Consider the following 20,519-nt stretch of genomic DNA (forward strand, 5'->3'; position numbering starts at 1 on the left):
CTCCAGGAAGCCCGCCCGCATCCGAGGCCCCAGCTAGCTGCAGGCAGGCCTGGACGGCCCCCTGTAGAAATGAGACTGGAAGAGGTCCTGAGAATTTATTGGCAGTATGTGCCCAGGGGCCAAGGTTACCAGACTTTGTCTGTCTTCTGGGGCAGAGGCTGCCTCCAGAGGACCAGGAGGACAAGGAAGTTGACGGCAAACTGCACGTAGCCGAAGACGGGGACGCCGAAGCTGCGGTACAGGAGGCCGCCAATGATGGGCCCCAGGGTGCGGGTCAGCGGATTCACAGTGGCACAGAGGCCCAGCATGGTCCCTGTGGAGGGGAGGGGCGGGGGCGCCACGCTCTGGGTCCAGCTGGCTGGCTGCACACCCAGCTCCCTGACCCTGTCTCCACACGCCTCTGCCCCTGTGCCTGGTGCTGCCTGCTGGCCCCCGTCCGGCAGGGTGAGAGCCCAGGCTCCCGGAGCTGGACAGCCTGGCTGGGTGAGGGGGCAGCCGCCTGGCGAGGCCCCGCCCCAGCTCAGGGCCTTGCGGGAAACGGAGTAGCAGCCTCTCCCATCGCCCACGGACACTGGGGAGCAATTCACCGCCCCCTCTGTCCTCGAGGTTCCCAGGCCAGCGCTGGGAACCAGCTCCTGGCTCCTTCTGGGCGGAGGGTGGGGCCTTGGAACCAAGAGGCCAGGCCCCGCCCTCACCTCCAGACCAGTTTCTCCGGGCTTCTCCAAAGTGCTGGCCCGCCCCCTCCAGGAAGCCTTCTGGGCCCAGCCTGGCCTCTCAGGGCCCCAGAGCCCCAGTCTGGGGGCTCCGTAGGCTCCCGAGGCCGCTCCGAGAGGAGGCCTGGCGCTCCTTGGCCACCCCCATTCCCGTGGGGCCACCTCCATCAGCCCCACCCCACGGATAGGCGAGTGACCCGAAGGCCGCCCGGGCCCTGGGCTCTCTATCCCTGCTGCTGAGGAGGCCTCCATAGGAGCCTGGGGGGGGCCTGCACCAGCCCGGAGAGGGAGGGTGTCAGAGCCTGGACACTGTGGCCCAGGCACCCCGGTGTCCCCCCGGAGGTCTGGGGCTTCCTGGACGTGACTAGCTGTGTGCGTTTGCTCACCTGCCCACCCAGGAGGCACCATCGAAACCCCGGGTGCCGTTCTGGGAGGGAAGAGAAGACCCACTCGGGCCCTGGCCTGGCAGGACGCCTGCCCCTCTGGGGCCCTCGGCCCCATGCCCCGCCCACTGGGCTTTCTTCCTAACTGGCTTCTGTGGGAGCCTTTCAGACTCACACCCCCATTCCTTTGTGCAGCTGGGGCCGACCTGGGGGGCCATCTTTCCCTCCTTCTTTCTAGTGAGATCCAGCCCAGGCTTTGGAGCCCAGCCGGGTGCCCCCTCCGGGAAGCCTCCCTCTGGCCCCCAGGTGCAACCCTCACAGGGCCCGGCTGTGGATGCTGCGCTCACCCGTGTCCGAGGCTGAGACCGCCTTGGTCAGTATGCTGTCCGTGATCACGTTGAGGGTGCAGAGGCTGAAGACCAGGCCAGGCATCAGGAGACAGAAGTGGAGGATGTTGGACATCAGCGCCTGGCATGGAGCGGGGCAGGGGCCACGGTGACTGGGGGCCCCAGGACTGTGGCAGGAGGGCCCTTCCCTGAGGTCCCGTTAGGGCGGCCCTGGGTGGGCGTGCCCAGCTGGGGGATGCTCTCACCATGGCCAGGCCCACCACACTGAAGCCCAGGGCGCTGGCCTGGAGCAGCGCCGCCTCCGAGAAGTGGTTGCTCATCCGCCCAACGACCAGGCCCTGGATGACCTGAGGGGGACAGAGGAGGGTCTGGACCGAGGCCACCCCACCCCCCCGCTGGGGAACCCCACTGTCTGCAGCCCGGTCCCCTGCAGTCACCAGTTCTAGGGCAGAAGGGCGGGCCGCCACATCCCTAGGAGATGGGGGAGGGGGCCGGGTGGCTCACACGCAGGCACGCGCGCGCGCGCACACACACACACACACTCCCACACAGCCAGCCACTCACAGGCCAATTTCCGAGTTCAAAACGAGCCTCGTCTCTTTCCTTTCAGGCACCACTAACGTGGGAGTGTGAGAAGGGTGGGGATTGGGCTGCTGAGGCGCTGGGGGAGGCCCTGGCTTCTGGGGCAAAGTCCGTCTCTTACCATTAGAAAATGCTCAGCCTGGGAAGGCCCCTGTGCTCCTGCGAAGGCCCCTCCGGTGTCACCTGGCCTCCATGTGTCCCCGCCCCAGCTCCGCTCCCTCAGCCCCTCTGTCCCCTCACCTGGGTGGCAGGGCCTGCCCCTCTCACGGTGTGGAGCCAGGGCTCGGAGGAGAGGTGGTTACCCAGGGGCTGAGCCCGGTGCCTGGTGCCCCGTGTGCCCTCAGTCCAGCTGGCCCAGCTGAGGCCTCGTCCTGTCCCCCGGGGCAGCTGTGTCCTCCCCATACTCTTCGAGGCCACCACCCCAATTGCAACTGGATAAACTGAGGCCCAGAGGGCTGGCCTCACCAGCTCAGGGCCCCAGGTGGGGGCAGGTGATGTCCCCAGGGACAGGAAGCATTCTCCAAGGCTGCCTGCTGCGACCGCCCTGTCCCTGAGCCCTCCACTTTCTGCTGTGCCCCAGGAGCTGGTTGAAGAGGGGACACTTTCTCTGCGCTGCTCTTCCTACCCTTGGTGGGTCTTCTCCCAGGGACATTCCCCAGGGTCATGACTCACAGGGCAAGCCCAGCCTGAAGGCCACGCCCAGGCCCAGGTGAGCAAAGTCTCCAAGGGATAGAGGGCCACGGGCCCACTGGGGAGAGGGGTCTGCTTGCTGTCCCCTCACCTCAGGACCACCTGGGCTACCACGGCCCACCAGCCCCCATCTCCAACCTACACAGGGAGTGGGGGCAGGGGCTGCTGTAGCCCCCTTGGCATCCAGCAGCCCCCCAGCGGGGCAGGAAATGGTCTGAAGGAAGCAGCAGGTGTGAGCCCAGCTGTGAGGGGCCAGATGGCAGACGGTTCGCCTCACAGTCGGAAGGCCTTTCCAGACCCCTGGGGACCAGCCCTTGGGCAGGCTGGTGGGGGACGCGGCACAAGGAGGTGCCTGCGGAAGGCAGCGTCAGCCCTTTCTCCCCAGAAGCAAAACCCAGCCCGAAGTCCCCACCCCCACCCCATCCTGGGGCTCCCTGGGCTCCTCTGGGCTCCCTCTTCCCTCTGGTGCACAGGCTCGGTCTCCAGGGCCTGGGGGTGCCGGCCGGAGCCCAGGCTGGTCCACTGGCCCCGGCAGGCTGGGAGTGGCCATCTACAGCAAGGCTCCTGGAGTCCAGCTTTAGGGTGTTGGTATTATTATTATTATTATTATTATTTTAAGATTAGACAGAGGATAAGGGAGGGAGAAAGAGAAGGGAGACATCAATGTGTGGTGGCTTCTCACACGCCCCCTACTGGGGACCTGCCCGCCACCCAGGCATGTGCCCTGACTGGGAATCCAACCAGCGACCCTGTGGTTCGCAGGCCCACGTTCAGTCCACTGAGCCACACCAGCCAGGGCTGTGTTTTCTCTCTCTCTCTCTCCCTCTGCCTTTCCTCCAAGTTCCCCACTCTGCCCATGGCTGCTGGAGGCCGGCCCTCCTGGGGGTGTTTCAGCACTGGGGGCTACACCAGTCCTGGGCAGAAGGGGAGCAGAAGGCTGGGAGGTGGCGGGAATGCTGCGCGCTTCTGCAGAGGCCGAGAGCCCCGCCCCTGTCCCAGTAGGTCCCAGAATAGCCCCTCCTGCGCTCCGGCTGTCAGGCAGGCGTCCTGGGTGGCGGCAGCTCGGCGCCACCTGTCCCCACTGCCCCGGGCCAGGCCCAGATGCCCAGGAGAAGCTGGGCTTGGCGGGGCCTGCAGCTGGGGGTCCAAGGGGCTGGCAGACAGGCCGCCTCAAGCTGCTTCTCAGGCAGTTTTTGACCCGAGCGGGCAGCTCGGGGTGTCGAGCGGTGACAGCAGAGAGCCCGAGCCAGACTCCGCCTTGGATGGGGACCCCGGGGTCCCCGGTGCTGGCCCGCCGGCCTCGCCAGTGGGGAAACTTGGACTCAGGGACACAGAGCGTGGGGGATCTAGCCCGTCACCACGCAGTCGGCTGGCAGGACGCAGGGCCCCGATTCTCCTTCCCTGCACCCCACTACTGTGTCTGTCCCCTCCATGTCCCATCTGCTGCTGGGCGCTCAGCGGCACACTCAGCGAGCCAGGGACCACAGCCACGCCGCCGCCGACAGCAGGCCAAGGGCGCCCCACAGTCCTCGCTGCCCTCTCAGACGGGACCCTGGCAGGTGGGCCCACGGTGGGTGCAAAGCCATGGGAGCCAGAGGGGGCTCGGAGAGGCGGGAGCAGAGAGTGACAGCCCAGAGCCCTGTGTTAAGGGAAGCTGAGTTACTCCCGGGCCCCGGCCCGCACCGGGCGCCCCACACTCACCATCTGGAGAACCCCGAAGAAGGATGTGAGGTAGCCAGCCTGGGCGGCCTCCAGCTGGAAGAAGTCCATGCAGATGATAGAGAACATGACCGTGAAGAGCCCTGGGCGAGGAGGTGGGGTCAGAGACGGTCGGCAGCCCAGGCTGGACAACCAGGGTGTGGGGGCCTGACCACAGTGACCAGCTCAGGGAGCCTCCCCGAACTTGGCTGGGACACGCAGGAAGGGGCTGGGTGCACACCCAGACAGGTGGCACCTGGCAAGGGCAGTGGATAGATGGGGTCTCGGGGCTGACCAGGTGAGAGGAACGGCCCAGGCCCGTCAGGGACCCCCAAAGGCCCCTGTCACTGGATTGGAGACGTGGTCTGGCCCCTGAGCCCCGGCGGGCTGGCCTGGGTCCGAGACGAAGCCCAGCTCGAACCACACAGGTCTGAGAGCTTCCGCACAGTGTTGCCCGGAGGCAGGAAGTTCCGCGTGGCCACACGGAGCAGGGGCAGGGTGGGGGTCTAGAGGCACAATGGCCACCAGGGATGCCGCAGGGTCCACCCCTCCCCAGCTGGCCGGGACTCAGGAGTTAACCACACGTGTGCCTGCTGTCAGCTCTGGCTCCACCTCTCAGACTGTCCGAGAGGACCAGGAGGCCACACGCCAGACAGCCGGGACAGAGTGACGGGGGCTCCGAGGGGGCCTGCGGGGCTGCAGGACAGGGAGGACTCGGAGCCACCACACCTCCGTGCCTCGGGACTGAGTCCCCTCTGGGGCAGATGTGGCCAGATACGGCCCCAGTGGGGCAAGAGGGAGAGAGCTGGAGCAGGCAGCACAGGGCCGAGGGGCCGGGGGTGCCCTGGGCACAGACCTCTGTCCCCAGGGCCTCCATCAGGGCTGCCCAGGGACAGCCCGGGACTCACCGGAGGGGAAGCCAGAGATCACTTTGACCAGGAACACAGGCAGGACGCCGGGCTGCAGCAGCAGGCGGCTGATGGCCTTCAGGTCAAACACTCTGGCCTGGGGGCCACCTAGGATACCCGGACAGACCTGTCAGGCCAGCAAGGCGGGGGGGGGCCTGCTTTCTCCCCCAACACCTGCCAGGAGCACAGGCTCGGGGACCCCCGGGTTCCAGGGGGTGCTCAGAGAGCACAGGGCCTCCGCTCTGATAAGCTGGCTCAGGCCTGGGCACCAAGGGACCTGGCCCACACTGGGGCAAGGGTGTGCCAACCCAGTGAGGCAGTCCCTGGGCAGCAGGGCCACACTCGATGCCAAGCCACCCAGGGGACTTTTTTGAGCGCCGCTGGGTCACTGGCCACCTCTGCTTGCTCTCCTGGGTCTCCTTCACGTTGCCTCCTCCTCTGCACTTTGCAGGCCAGGCCCCCAGCCCCGTCCCCACGCCACCCTCCTCTGTCCCAGCAGCTGCCCGGGGCCTCCAGTCTCAGGACGGCTCCCGCGGAGGGGGTGCGGGGGGCTCTCTCTGTCCCTGTCCTGCTCTCTGTCACCGGGCAGAGGCACCCGTCGGTCTCTGTGCTGCCTCCCAGGGGTTGGGCTGGGGATGCCCTGGGGGTCCCCTCTGCAGGGCCCTCACCTCTGCCCCAGGTGAGGGCACCTAGAGGCACCTAGAGCCCCCCACATCCTGCCCTGGTTCTGCCCTGCTGACACCTCGGCACCCCCGGGGCCCCCTTGTAGCCCTTCCATTGCCTTGGACCTCAGGCTCCACGCTGCCTGAATGAGAAGAGGCCCTCTGTGGCCACAACCAGCTTGGCTCCGATGATGTTAGCACCCTGAGGGGCACACAGCCCTGTGCCTGGGATGGGAAGCCATCCGGCAAGCAGGCCAGGGTCTGGGCAGCTCCGGCTCCAGGGAGCCCCACCCTGGCAGGAGGCCGAGGGCACAGGCTGCAGGGCCGGAGCCTCACGCCGCGCTTCATGAGGGCTGTGCCGGGGTACTCACCTGCCAGGGCGGCCTGGCCTCCGGTGCCGGCCCCTTTGGTGCTGGTGGGGATGCAGGTGAAGCTGAGGACTGCTCCCAGGAGGTTAGCCACAAAAGCCACAAAGGGTGGACAATGCATCCTGGGACAAAAGGCATGGTCATACAGGGCCCACATGGCCTCATCCCAGCCGAGGAGGCCCCTTCCCAGGGGGACAGGTACACTGGACCTTGGGAGGGGTCAGCCTGGTAAAACCCAGGACGCCACCCTCGGGCCACTTCCCGCCTGCCCACACGGCCCAGAGCTGCGGCCCAGCCTGTACCCTCCACTTCCAGTCCTTTCTAAAAGTTAGAATTACTTTTAATTGAGTGTGTTGGGCGACACTGGTCAATAAAATTGTGTCAGTTTTAATCGTGCAATGTTACACAACATCCCCTGCGTGCTGGGTTGTGTGTTCGCCACCCCACATGGTGTCTCCCTCCTTCACCACCCACCCCAACTCTCTCCTCCCCCACCCCCCCAGCCCCCAGCCCCCACTTCTGGGGCAGCGTCTCAGCCCCAAGTCTCCGCTCAGAAACCGGGCCCTTGACCCACGGAGGACAGGCAGCTGCAAACCATGCAGCACACATGCACACACACACCCATGCAGCACACATGCACACACACCCCCATGCAGCACACATGCACACACACACCCATGCAGCACACATGCACACACACAACCATGCAGCACACATGCGCACACACCCATGCAGCACACATGCACACACACAACCATGCAGCACACATGCGCACACACCCATGCAGCACACATGCACACGCACACCCATGCAGCACACATGCACACACACCCATGCAGCACACATGCACACGCACAACCATGCAGCACACATGCACACACACACCCATGCAGCAGCGCCCGTGCACACACATTGGTCGGAGGCTGACAGTCAGGGTGGGTGAGACGTGTCACCCGGCAGAAGCGACTCTGGCTGGAAATCGCGGCTCTCTCCCCTCGCGTGCTTGCTCTCGCCCATGCGTCATGGCGGGACTCTGGTGCACTGGTGTTTTGCGAAGCCTGCGCACAGTCCCTCTGACGGCACACACGGACTGACTGACTGCGCAACAGAGGCCCCGCCAGCCCCAGGGCCACCCGCTTCCTTCCCTGGAAACGGTGATGGAATGAAACAGTGGGCGGACCAACTGCCCGCGCGAGGGAGGGGTTTGCGGAGGGAATGCCCTGCTGTGCTGGAGCACAGGAGCTCAGAACTCTGCACAGCCCCTCCCCTCCTGGACCCCGGACAGGAGGTATCACAGACGGAGACAGGTGGGCAAAGAGGCTCGGGACACAGGCCAGATGTTGTGGTCTAAGCTCATGGGAGTAAATGCAAAGAATGTCCCCACCACGATGCAATAAGGAGAATATCTAGACAGACAATTAGACATTTAATTCAGACAACTGAACCACAAGAAACCTTTGTCTTTTCCAATAAGCAGTACTTAAGTTCGCCATGCACAGATACCCCTGAAGGATTCCTTACAGTTGGCCTACCTACGAAGCCAACAGTGGGCACCTGGGACCTGTACGCTGCCCAGAGCTGCTGTTGCTTAGCCGACCGAGGGCCCTCTTGGTCACACTGACCTTTGTTAAGCATGAGTCTGTGGAACTTCCTGCGCTTTTCCCAGTTATTTTTATAAGAACCTTTTCTGTTGTGATAAGCACGCCCTGCACCTGTCCTCCTCAACACCGTGTGAGCATCCCTATGAAAATAGACTCCTGCAGTCCGGAGCCAGTCGGGCCTGACCAGTCTGGTCACTCCACTGGGGCCCGGCTCTGCTTCCGCCGCCGCCGCGCCGTCCCTCCATCCCTCCTCCGGGGACCCTGAGACCCGCCGAGGCAGGACCTCGGCACACATCCTTGCAGAGCTCCCGGGGAACCACAGGCCGGCAGGGCTCTGTTCCACACACGCGGGACCAGGGACGTCGGTGGCACCAGCGCCTGGGACACTTGTTCCCCAGGCTGGGACCTTCCCCGGGCCCATATAGCAATGGTGCTGGTGCTTGTCCAGCTTGTGTGTGCTGCCGACCCCTCCCCCACCCCCAGGTCCGCCCCTGTTTCCCTGCCCCCAACACCCACTGCCCACAAGGCCGGTCACTAAGGCTGTCTCACTGCCAGGGCCCCAAACAAAAGGGCCTGTCTGAGGACTGGCAGGTCGTGGACTGGCAGACGGAACGGTCGGCAGGCACGGGACCCCAGAGTGGCCCCACAGCCACGGGTCAGTAACGCGAGCGGGGCTGAGTGGCCGGCCCCAGAGAGAAGGGGGCCTTTCTCCAGGACCCTGGCCTCCGAGGCCCAGACGTCACTGCTTGGGGCCGGCAGGGACAAAAGCTGCTTTCTCTGTCAGATGCCCCGGAAATGTGGGGGAGCAGAGGCGGCCACTTAGATGGCTATTTTGGGAGGCTGGTGACAAGCGAGAGGTGGTGGCAGGGAGCCAGGCTGCTTCTCTGGGAATCTTGACCAGGCCTTGTGCGGTGGCCAGTGACCGAAGGGGCTCAGGGACCCCAGGGCCCTGGGAGGGAGTAGGGACTGTCATCCCCATTCAGAGCCCTCCGGCCCTCCCAGGACAAGGTGCCAAGGATAGTGGGACAAAGGCAGAGTGGTGGCGGGTGGGGGACAGGTGGGGGAGGAGGTAGGTTGGGGGAGCTTCAGCCCAGGCCCCTGCATGGAGGGTCTCCTTGGCCGGAGCACCTGCCAGCCTCCCGTCCCCAGCTCAGACACCTCCTGACCCGGGACCCTCACGGACGGGGTTGCTGGGAGTGGGGTCACCAGGAGGGGGTGCAGGGCTTACCAGGGCCTTGGCAGAAACTGAGCACTGACCACGAGGGCGGGTTCCTGGCCGTTTATTTTGGGTTGGAAGGATCAACAGGAGGCTGGCCAGCCTCAGAGGCACCATGAAAGGACACCCGAATCCTCTGTGGTCACCTTGATGGGAGACCTCCTTCCCTCAGATGCAAATGAGGGCCACCCTCGCAGGACACCCCCAAGGCTGCACCAGTTCCTGAGGTGTCCAGTTCACCCTGACCTCAAGGCCCAGGGTGCCCCCTGGAGCTGGGGCTGCCCTCCCCACTGCCCTGAGGCTTTGAGAGGCGGCAGAACGCAGGCCGGGTTCCCCTGGCCTGGCCAGGGCCTCCCAGTAGCCCTGTCCTGTCCAACCGGCTGGGGGCAGCTGGGACTCAGCTTCATGGGACACCTGGATGTGAGGGGCTGTAGAGTGTCACCGGACGCCCACATGGGGCTTGGAGTAGAGAACCGCCCTGCCCGCAGGTGATGGGCCCTGTGGCACAGGGAACCCTGGAACACTGTGGCCAGAACCTCGGGAGGGAACCCCACCCACTGGGGTCGAATTCTGACAGGGTTGCTCCAGGTTCGGCCCCGCTCTGGCTCCCAGGTCCAGAAAAAGATCCCCAAACCGTGTCCGGCCTTGCTCCCTCCGGCAGGCCTCTGTGTGCCCCAAGCACCTGCCCCCTCCCCTGACCACGCAGCCCCCCTCTCCGGCCCTCCCGCAGGCCCCCAGCCCCTGCCTGTCCCCAGGCCTTTGCTTGGACTTCCCCTCTGCCCGGGACCCCCTCGTCCGGCCCCTCCTGCAACGGCTGACTCCCTGTCTCAGGTTCAGGCCTCGCCTGGTGCCTGCTTCCTAGTGCCTGGACCCCAGTCACCCGGAGGGCCCATGCCCCCCGGGCTGGCCCATCTCGGTGAGCTGCCGGAGCTCCAGGCGGGGCAGGCGGTGGGCCTGGCAGGGCAGTGAGTCACTCTGGTTCCTGCGCTGCCAGGGACAGCCCCAGAAGCCTACTCATTAACTCGAAGAGGAAGCTGCTGTGTCACCAGCCGGAAACCTTCCCCTGGCACCTCCCTGGCTGATAAGGGTTCTCTGTCCCAGGCGGACTCCAGGGCAGGACTCCACGCTGGGAGGCCCTGGTCCGCCCCCTGATAGGAGGGCAGTAAATACCTGCCTGGGGGTCAGAACTGCTGACTCAGCAGCCAGTTAGTGCCTGGGGGGTTGGCCCCGAACTGACACTGACACCCAGCTCTGCCTGACCACAGGGTGTTCTGGCTGGACCCTCATCCCGCCCAGCGCTCACGCTGTCCGGGCCTTTGCAGGCCGTGCCCATGTCTTTCCGTGGGGCCCTGCTAGGCTGGCCCAGAGTGGGCGGCGGGGGTAGCCTCCCCCAGCCCCAATACTGGGGACCTGCAGACAGCCCCATCCCTGCTTGCTCTGAGCTTAAGGCCCCTCCTTGGCCTGACTGGGCCCTCCTTCCTGCCAGCTCCAGGCTCAGGGGGGTACAGTCTCGACCCCCAGTATCCAGGCTCACAGTCCGAATCTGAGAGCCAGAAGCCCAGGGCCTGCCCCACCCACCCAGAGCGGAAGGGCAGGGGGCTGGAGAGCTGGGCCCTTAGGAGGAGCCGGGCAGCCCTTCAGCGCTGAGGGGCAGGGGCTCCAGCCGATGACCCCCAACAATCAGGCCACCATCAGCAGCGTTGACAAGAGGCTCCCCACTTCCTCTGATACCTGGAACCTGCCTGCCAGGACCCGACTCAATGAGGCTCGCAGGCTGTCGCCACCCACCCCCAAAATTCCCCACACCACCCTCCTGGTGGGAGAGCCCAGCAGAGCTGCTGCAGGCTGCAAGGGCGGGGCTCAGGGCCCCGCGTCACCGTCCCAGAGCCGCCCCCGCCCCCCCCCCCTGCAGCCAGCCAGGTTCCCCGCCCCAGCTCCAGGTGGAGCCCAAACCAGTTACACCAGCGCTCCTGCAGGTAAGGCTGCCAAGAGCACTTCCTCCCTCCCCCACCCCCGCCCCCAGTGCTGGAGGGGCTGTGGCTGGGGCCTTTCTGGATGGGGCTGGGGTACTGGGGAGGCAGGTCGGGGAGAGGGTCCACGGGCAGTGCCTTCCCCTGGGCCTTGGACAGACAGGCAGCTCCCTCGGGGGCCTCAGTGTGCTCCCGCATCAAAGGACGTTCCAGGGTCTCGACTGCCAAGACTCCTTAGATCTTGGGATGAAAGAGGGGAGCTAATGGAATGTTCTGGAAGGAGAGGGCAGGGAGAGAGTCCCTGGGTCTTTCCTCTGGGTCAGCAGCTGGGCTGGAGATAGAGGCGGGCACTGACGGGAGGGGACTCTGGGGCAGGGCCGGAGAGGGGAGGCCGAGGCACCTGGGAGCGAGCAAGGTCTGAGGGCCTGTTTCCCAGGTGAGCACACCTGGGGAGGTGAGGAGAGGTGCCAGTCTTGGGGGCTGTGAAAGTCCCTGTGGGTGAGGCAGCAGGGGTGAGAGGCCCGTCCCACCCCTGCACCTTCTTCACCCCTTTGAAGCCTCTTCCCCACTCGCAGCCCCGCCCACCTTGCTTCTCCCCCTGGGGAGACCAGACCCCTGCCCCCAACCACAACCCACTCCGCTCTGGAGCCCGCCTGCAGCCCCGCCCAGCGAGAAGGCAGGCTCTGCAAGTCCAGGCGGACCCTGTGCGCACTCTCGGCCTCGCAGGCGAGGAGGGCCCACCCCCCTTCACTCACATGCCCCTAGCCTTCCAGAAAGTTCTCGTGATCTCCTTCCCTTCTGGTCTTCACTGTGTCCCCTCTCTCCCACCCCCACCTGAACCAACTCCCAGGGCTCAGAAACCTCCCAGGAAGATGGAGGCCTGCTCTACCCAAACTCCAGTTCCCTCACGCCGAGCCTGTTCCCTGGAGGCGCCCTGAGGGGCACTAGACTTGGCCCGAGGAGACCCCCGCCCTCTCCCACTGGCGCTCCAGGCCACTGACATCCCAGCCAGGCCCACAGCAGCGCCCCAGGGCATCTGAGACTGGCTCTGCCCTGAGCTCACACTGGTACCCTGCCCACTAGCAAAACCAGGTGGGCCAGAACCTGCCCTCAGCCTGCTCCCTCCGCCCTGGCCCAGCCTGGCCCAGCGCCCCAGGGACCTCCATGGGCCCCCTGCAGTGCCCCCCCCCCCCGCATCTGCAGCACGTGGCGCCTAGGTGACACTGGCTGGCTCCCGCTGCCCAGGGCTTCATGGCCCGCCTGCCCCTCTGTCCCCTCCCTGCTCCCCCACTCTGGCCACAGGGATCCCCCTGCCTCCACCCTTACTCCGTCGAGGTCAGGTGACCACCTGTCCCCCGCTGCCCCGATCCTGCTGTGTTACTTCTTGTACCACACAGTTCAACTTGACGCTAAGGGGCGATACGGCTGATTGATTTCATCTGAGACCTCGGCCTGTCTCGTTCCTCACCGTATCCCAGGACTCGGGGGCCCAGGGGCGCTTAGTAGGTGTTCAACAAGCATCAGGGAAAAAGCGCTCACGAAAGCATCCTGCCCTCCTGCCTGAGGTGTTCAGCCGAGGGGTCCCAAGACCCAGGCTCTGATTTAAATGCTAGGGTGGGGGGACAGGGGGTGGGCACGGAGACCTCCCTCCAGGGTGGTGCCATGTGACAAGGCCACCATGCCTGTCTGTCCCCTGATCCCTGGGGTTCAGCTGTCACCTCGCTGCCTCCACCACTGCTGGGCCTCATCTGGGGAAACAGCGCTCCCTGGAGGCCTAGCAGCTGGCATAGAGTCCAAGGTGGGGGCACCGGGTGCCCACAGAGGTGCCAGCCCTTTGCTCCACCATGTGGCAGGTGTGTGCTGTGTCTGTGAGGTCACACACCAGGTGGGCTCCTCTCCTGAGCCCTGTCCCAGTTCAGCTCACTCAGGCCTGAGCAGGAAGGGCAGGGGATGGAGGTGGGAGTCGGGGTGACTGGCTGACACAGGGCCTCTGGTCAGGGAGCAGGTAGGGCCCTGCGCCCACAACCGGCTCGGCAACATTCAGACGAAAACCACAGACTTGAGCCTGAAGTCAGGTGAGGGGCAAGATCACTCTTACAAGAAGTTGATTTTGAGTGGGTGCTGGGGTGCTTCTGGGAAGGGGGAAACACATTTGGGGTGACCTAGGGGTGCTGGTCTCCAGCAGCGGAAGGGAGGTCCCAGTCCTACCCAGGCCAGGCCTCTCTAGGGCCAGGTATCCCGGGGCCGAGGTTAAGCCCTTTTCCTGGCAGGTGCACACGGGCTGCTGCACAGCCAGCTCTGCACAGCCAGCTCTGCGCAGCCGCACCAGGGGCCCGGAGCGCTGGGAGGGCTGGAAACCACGCGAGGGAGCTTCGGGCGGGGAAGACCTTGGACCTCTGTGTGCGCGGAGGACGACGGAGGCCTTCATCTCACACGCGCACAGTTATTCGGCCGCCCACGAGCTGCCGTCGCCCTCTCGGAGTCCGGCGTCCCCATCGCAGGGCCCCAGGAGCCGGTCCCGTCATTCCGGGACGTTGCCCTCAGGGCCTGCCTCCCGGTTCCCTTTAGGAAATTATGTCCCCAATAACCTGGGCCCGTCCAGAGATCAGCAACCTGAAGGGACCTGCGCCCGCGCACCTGGCCGGGCGGCCGCGTGGAGCGGCGGCGCCCCCTGCCGGCCACGCGCGCCCCTGCCGGCGCCTCCACCGCGCGCGGGCGCCCTCCGCCCGCCGCAGCTGCTGGGCGCGCAGGTGGGGAAGCCGAGGCCCCGGGACCTGCGCCCCCGCGGTCCGCGGCCTGTCCCCGCCCCCCTACTCACCCACACGCCGTGCCCAGGGTCCCGCCGAGCAGGGAGCCGATGATGATGCCGATGCCAAAGCAGAGGCCGAGCCGGCCCAGCGCCGCGGGCCGCTCCTCGGGCGCGGACAGGTCGGCGACGACCATCTGGGCCGCTGCGGACGAAGCAGGGGCTGATCGGCCGGCCCGCTCCAGGACCCTGGGGCCGCCTAGGCCACGCCCCCAGGCGCCCCCTGCGCCCCTGACCCGCCCCCACCCGCCAGCTCCCACACCCACGCCACTCTTGCCCTCCGACCTGTCCCGTCCCGCCCCCGCCTGGCCCACCTGGTAGTGTGTGCATGAACAGGGCCGGCAGGCGCGAGGCGAAGAGCAAGGCCACGCCCGGCAGGGCCGGGCTGCAGGCGGCCATCAGGAGCAGGTAGAGCGCGGAGGCCGCCAGGAAGGAGACGGTGAACGCGGCCCGCGCACCGCGCTGGTCCGCAAACCTGGAGGGAGCCACACCTGTGACCCTCACGGATGTCGCGCAGGTCCCCCCTCTCGGCGCCCTTGCCCAGCCCTGGGACGGCCGGGGCTCCCGCAAGGTTGGTGTGGGAGACCCTGGTGCTGTGAGGGTGGCCAGGGGAAGGCCTGGGCGCCGGCCCCTGGCGGGCTGCTGGGCCTCCCTCCTGTCGGGGCTCCGGATCCCCCGCCCTTCCAAAGGGGCAGCTGTCAGTGACCTCGGGGTGTCCGCCCCAGACGGGCAAGCCCACGCCCTGTGAGGGGACTTGCAGGATGGGAAGGAGCAGGATGAGTGCGTTTTGGCAAAGCCATTCTCCCTCTGCGCTCTGCGAGCCCCTCCCTCTGGACCCGAGTGGCGGGTTCTGCCCTGGCAGGAGACCCTGCTCTGTAGTTACTCTGAGGGCCTGACCCCCCTGCCACGCTGGTCTGTCCTCTTCGGCGTTTGCAGGGGGACCCGACCAGTGTGTGGTTTGGGGAGGTCGGGTGTCAGGGGCCTAGTCCCCAGAATCGCCTTTTCCAGAAAAGTCATTTGTTGGCCCAGCTCTTCGTCGGTGGGGCCGAGGACGCTAACAGCCGGGAGAGTCTGGCCCGTGGAATCCTCTCCCACAAACCCGAGTCAGTGGAAGTCACAGGTGGGGACACCCCACCCAGCCTGGAAGGGACTCCGGTGCCTTGGCATGTCCCTCTGGGAACAGGAGCTGCTGTGGTCCCCCTGGGGGCCCCAGAGTGAGGTCGGGGACATGGAGGACCCTGCCCTGGGTACCTGCCAAACACGGGCCCCCCCAGCAGCTGCAGCACGCCGAAGGTGGTCTGCAGGTAGCCAAAGGTGACGGAGTCCAGGCCCAGCCTCCGGGACAGGTACTGAAACACAGGCGTGGCCCTTGGTTAGGGGCTGGGAAGGACCCCAGGGCCTGGAACCGGGGGGCCTTGGTGGTCAGGGGTGAGGAGGAAACCGTGGGTCTGTCTCTGAGTGTCTGGCAGTGGGCCTGGGGGTGGGGGGACTTGGGGGCTCATCTCAGAGCAGGGAGCCAGTCTGGGGAGGGCTGTGTGGGGGTTTGGTGGGGGCGGTGGCTGCTCCCCTTCCCCTCTGAGGGGTGAGGGGGGCATCCAGCTCCCACCCTTTGGGCTCCATTCACTCAGTGCTGTGTGGTGACAACTGTGGTGGCTCCAGACCAGCAGGACGTTGTCCCCAGGTGCCCCGATGGCCTCCAGGGGGCAGCCCATTTCCCAGCAGGACCTGGGCCTGCTTCTGCGGGAAGCCGGTCTGGGGAGTGAAAGGCAGAGGGGCCTGAGGAGGTGGGGACCAGCTGTCTGTGACTCGGGCTTTCCTGGAGCTGCTCCTTCCCGGCCTGACCTCGGAGTTCCGGACCCCTCCCTCCAGAGACCCCACTGAGAATGGGCTGGAGCGAGCCACCCACAGCTCTGCTGAGGTTTTCGCCCTGAGCACGGATGGAATGGAGCCCCCTCTGGAAGGAGGGTCTTCCTGGAGGTCGTTAGGCTGGCCCCCATCTAGTGAGACTGTCCTGTTTTGGGGGGTGTTGGACACACGGCCACAGCTGGGGACTGTGCTGCCACCAGATGTTGGAAGTTGTGGGGAGAGCCCCCCTCAGGCTTCACCTGGGGGCGGGCGGCAGCACCTGGGTTTGGACTTTGGGGGCCCCGGGATGGTGAGGTGGTAGATTCCAACTCTCTCAGGCACGGGGTTCGGGATTTGTCACAACAGCCCCAGGAAATGAGGACGCTCCATGCCCAAGCTCGCCTGTGCCCTCTCTACACTCCATCTAGGACAGCCACCGCGTGTTTTCTGTCTCCAGGGTGCTCCCCCCCACCCCCACCAGAGCAGCTCCGTCTGTCCCAGGCTCCTGGGCTGTCCCCCACCGCCCTCTGCTTCTCCCCAAACCGGGCAGCTGGGCTGGGCTGTCTGTCCTTAGTGTAGTCCCACTGTGACTAGCAAGCCAATTCTCTGTCCTGTGTCACACTGTGCCCACCTCCCCTAGCCCATCCCAGCCTCTGGCCCCCTCAAAGGGGCTCGTTCTGGAAGGTCTCCCCTCTGGGCATCCCTCTCCCCTCACCCCACCCACCTGGGGGGCACCTGCTCCTCCCCCACCACCCAGGCGCATCCCTCTTCTCCCTTCTCCCAGGTCCCCTCTGCTCTGGGCCCTCCTAGTTTTCCCTGCGAATCCAATCTCTGACCTCCACCTCCGCTCCCCCAGGGGAGTCCGTCTTGGGCAACACCATATTCTGTGTCCACAGCAGCCTCTGGGCTGTGCGGGGGAGGCCGGGGAAGACCGTGTCCCTGGTCCCAGCAGCTCTGTCCTGAACTGCTGTCGCTGGCTCTCCACTCAGTGTCCTCCAGAACAGGCTCTGGTCCCCCTCCCAAGAGTGCAGGTCCGGGTCCCCAGTGTCCCCTGATGTCCCTCTTCCTCGCAGCACCTCCACCACCGCCCGAGTCCAGCTGCACTCTCTCACCCTCTACTGGCCCTCAGGAGGCCCCGCACCCCTCTCTGGCCTCTGCCCTCTCCTGTCCATCTCCCTGGGCTGCCCGCGGGCCTTCACACTGGCCTGGTTCAGGCTTTGTCTCCTTTAAGCCTTTGCTCCACGTGGCCTTCCTCCCGCGAAGCCCACCACGTGTCCCTGGGCCCCCCAGTCTAACTGGTATTATTGGGTCTGAGGGGGCGTCACTGTCCCCCCGCCCCCACCACACACAGAGGCAGCACAGCGGAGCGCCAGCAGCTGGGCTGGTCCAGGTTATGACCTGTGCTCCGGGTTCCGGGCACAGGGCGCACCCAGCAGGTGCCCAGTGGGCATCGCAGAACGAGTGAATGCAGGTGCCCCCACCCTCGGAAGCTGCCTCCGCAGGGTGCCCAGCTTTCTGAGGGTTTTAACTGTTCGCCCATCACCCCCCACACCCCCTTCTGAGGGGCCCTTGTCACGGGCGGACATCAAGGTGCCTGCTCAGGCTGCCCTGCTGCTGAGAGGGGAGGCGGCTCGGACCAGGCCATTTGGGGGAAGTGCCCTGGGACTTGGGGCGGGTGGTTAGGCCCACTGGTTGGTCCGGAGTCCCAGCCAACACTGGAATGGTGACCGAGGTGGCACTCCTTCCCCACCAGACCCCCAGGCGCTGGGGGACTTCTGAAAGTGCCCAGGGACTAGTGCCACACAGCCCCACCCAGACCCGGGCGGGGGCAGAGGAAGGACGTGCACCCGCGCTGCTCTGGGGTGGGAGACGGGCCCCACCTGACGCCCTGTGCGGGGCTCGGGCGGCTGGGACCGAGGATGGAGGGACGTGGCGGCAGGAGTCAGCAGAGGCCTGAGCGCAGCTAGAAGGTGAGCTGAGCAGGTGGAGGGTGGAACGTCGACAGGGCAAAGTCTGTGGCTGGAAGCCAGCGGGCGGGGAGCACAAATGGCTTCTACAGCCCCTACCCTGGGCTGGCCCAGCAGCCAGTGTCCAGAACGTGTGTGTGTGGGGGGGTCAGGGGTCAGGGGTCAGGAGGGGCAGTCCCTGGGTCCCTCAAGCTCCAGTGTGGCAAGCGCTCCCCAGAGAGAGGGACCAGCAGCGTCAGGCTCCTGCCCCCACCCCCACCCCCGCCGGGGAGGGGCACTGAGAGGGACCGAAGGGTGGATGGTGGCACTCACCGGCAGGATGGAGAACTGCATGAACAGACAGGTGAATTCCATGGAGGTCAGTACATAGGTGAGCAGGAGGACCCAGGGCCGGCCCAGGGGGCCCGCCTGAGCGGCAGGCGGGCCCTGGCCCCTGGGGGCCCCAGCATCCTGCATCCTGGGAAGGAGCTAGCGGAGACCTTGTTGGGATCCAAGTAGACAGCTGGCACACCTGCCCAGAGGTGAAAGTCCTGCTGTGACAGGCCAGGGTGCTGAGTCACCGGCAGGGGTGGCTGGTGCCAAGCCTGGCAGGGTGGCCCAGGGAGAATGCAGGGCTGTGGGACCCCTGCCTGGGGTCTCCAGCCACACGCTCTGCGGCCTTGGGCCAGTCTTGCTCCTGGGGAATGTGACAGCTGGCCCTCTCTCTCCACAACCGACTACTTGGGCGTGTGGGCACGGCCCGCATGGAACTGGAGGCAGGCCCCCAGGAAGGCCCCTGGCCTGGGTCCCTGTGCCAGGGCCAGGGCTCCAAGGCCCATGGGCCCCCCACTGCTCTGGGGCGGCTTGTGGTGGGAGCCCCACCTTCCTGGCTCCTCCAGCCAGAGCCCGTCCTCCGAAGTGGCCTGGGGTGGGGTGGCCTGGGCCGCACACACAGCCTCTGTGGCACCTCAGGCGGGGCGACTCTGCCTCACCTGCGGCAGCGGGGCCCTGTCCACCCCCCGCCCCATCGCTGGGCCCTGAGGTAGGGCCTCATGGAGCCCTCTGCAGAGTCCTGCCACGTGAACTGGGGTGGCCTGGAAAGCTGGGTCCCTGAGGCAGGGTGGAGTGTGACAGCAAGGAGGGGACCCGGGCCTAGGCCTGGCCATCTCCGGTTGCAGAGAGTTGAGGGCAGGGTAGGGGTGTCTGGCTGGGCGGGGGCCACCCTTACCCCAGTGACCTGGGGTCCCTGCTTCGGCAGGGCTCAGCCTGGGCTCCCAACCTGCCCTGCATCCCATGGGGAGCGCCCATCTGGGCGAGGCCTGGCCTGGCAGGGGCTCAGCTCTGGGTCTCACCCTCTCAGGGGGACCTGAGACTTCGGCCCTCCCAGAGGGACCAGGGACACTCACCTTCCAGGGGGAGGGTGCTTGGGACACCCTCCACACTGTGCCTGGCCTCCACACTGTGCCCGGCCGCCCCACTGTCGGAAGCAGAGCCCAATGGGCTCCCCTGGGGGCCCCGCCCCATGGGCCCGCCTCCCACACTCACTCCTTCCCTCTGGGAATGGGCCTGCACTGCCCTGTCCCCCCCAGGTCTGGGTGGGAGGCAGGAGCTTGGCCTCTGAGCAGCACCGGTGTCCAGGCTGGGCATGGGGTGGGGATGGGGTGGAGGGGAGAGAGGGGACAGGGCGGGGCCATAGAGACCCGCACTCTGGGAACCTCCCCAGACGAACCCGGGAGGCTGCTGTGCTGACAGGGCTGCCAGTGTCCCCACTTCACCGGCAGTGCCCAGGAAAGGTAAGAGGGCTGACCAAAGTCCAGCATGGGGGTGTATCAGGCCCCACCCCTCTGTATAGTGGACCATGGTCGAGGAAGATTTCGGTCCCTGCAGGGCCCCTGGGGGTGCGTGTTTGCCTCTGAGGACAGGGCGTTCCTCTAACAGTGTGGGAGGTGCCCGAGCAGGGGAGCGTGGGGCGGGGCGGGCGAGCCAGGCAGGGTTGCTGGAAGGCCCCACAAAGCAGGGCGGAGACAGCGTCTCGGGTGTCTCAGATTGAGGACTCTTGGGGGGGGGGCGGGGGGGCGGGGTTGGAGCCTGTGGCTCTGTGCTCCAGGGGGCAGGGACAAGGGACTGTGCCCAGGAGGCTCCCGAGCCTGCAGGCCATCAAGTCCAGGCCAGGAGGTTGGACCTCACTTGGCTCCTCCTGGTTTCTGGGGCAGAGGCAGGGGCGGGAGTCTCCCGCTGGCCCCGGGACGGGCAGGGGAGGCCAGGGCCCTCACAGGGTGGGCAGGAAGGGACTGGTTACTCACCTCTTCCTTCCTCCTGCGTCAGGTGGGGCCCATGGGTGGCGTGAAACCGAGGCAGAGGGATCAGATCCAGCCGGAGTCTGTGGGCCGTCTCAGTGAGGGCGGGAGCTTCCTGGCCCAAAGGAAGTCTGGGAAGCACCTCTGCCAGGGCGAGCAGCTTTGGCTGTGGGCCAGCGTGGGTGACCTGCCCACTGGGCTACTCAACAAAAGGGGGTGCTGCATCCCCCAGGACCCCAGCCCCACCCCGCCCTGTGCCATCCCAGCCTTGGAGCCCCTTGGAGAAAATCTGCTAGACCTGGCCACTCGAGGTTGAGGTGGGATGGGGGAGGAGGGCTTCTCGGAGGAGGTGGCACCTCCATGGAGCCTATGACTGTGGATGCCCAGTGAGGGAGGGCGTGCCAGGGGCGGGGAACAGCATGGGCAGGGCCCAAGCTTGGGGTGTTCAGAAACAGAGCAACGTTGATGGGGTGGGGACCGCCGTGTG

General features: G+C 66.3%; 1 protein-coding gene across 1 annotated transcript; it reads right to left on the reverse strand.

Moving 5' to 3' along the window:
- Nucleotides 1-80: 80 nt before the first annotated feature.
- SLC67A1 (solute carrier family 67 member 1) lies at nt 81-20,317 on the reverse strand. Its single transcript, XM_037047792.1, has 11 exons — nt 20,039-20,317; nt 18,069-18,267; nt 15,196-15,293; nt 14,259-14,419; nt 13,957-14,089; nt 6,355-6,473; nt 5,322-5,429; nt 4,417-4,517; nt 1,689-1,790; nt 1,444-1,564; nt 81-313 (listed from the first exon to the last, which is right to left on the reverse strand). Exons 2-11 carry the CDS (start codon nt 18,210-18,212, stop codon nt 126-128), a joined length of 1,275 nt encoding a protein of 424 aa, XP_036903687.1. The 5' UTR covers nt 18,213-18,267; nt 20,039-20,317; the 3' UTR covers nt 81-125.
- Nucleotides 20,318-20,519: the final 202 nt, after the last annotated feature.

Source organism: Sturnira hondurensis, unplaced genomic scaffold (assembly GCF_014824575.4).
Source record: "Sturnira hondurensis isolate 20B ecotype Veracruz unplaced genomic scaffold, ASM1482457v3 Scaffold0006383, whole genome shotgun sequence".
Lineage (NCBI taxonomy): Eukaryota > Metazoa > Chordata > Mammalia > Chiroptera > Phyllostomidae > Sturnira > Sturnira hondurensis.

What these genes read in the sequence shown, in the direction of transcription:
- SLC67A1 (XM_037047792.1), bottom strand. Translation starts at nt 18,212, where the DNA reads ATGCAGGATGCTGGGGCCCCCAGGGGCCAGGGCCCGCCTGCCGCTCAG. An exon ending in GTTCATGCACACACTACCAG is followed by an intron (nt 14,090 to 14,258) that starts GTGGGCCAGGCG and finishes CTTCGTCCGCAG; the next exon opens with CGGCCCAGATGGTCGTCGCC. An exon ending in AGGCCAGGCCGCCCTGGCAG is followed by an intron (nt 5,430 to 6,354) that starts GTGAGTACCCCG and finishes CGGGTATCCTAG; the next exon opens with GTGGCCCCCAGGCCAGAGTG.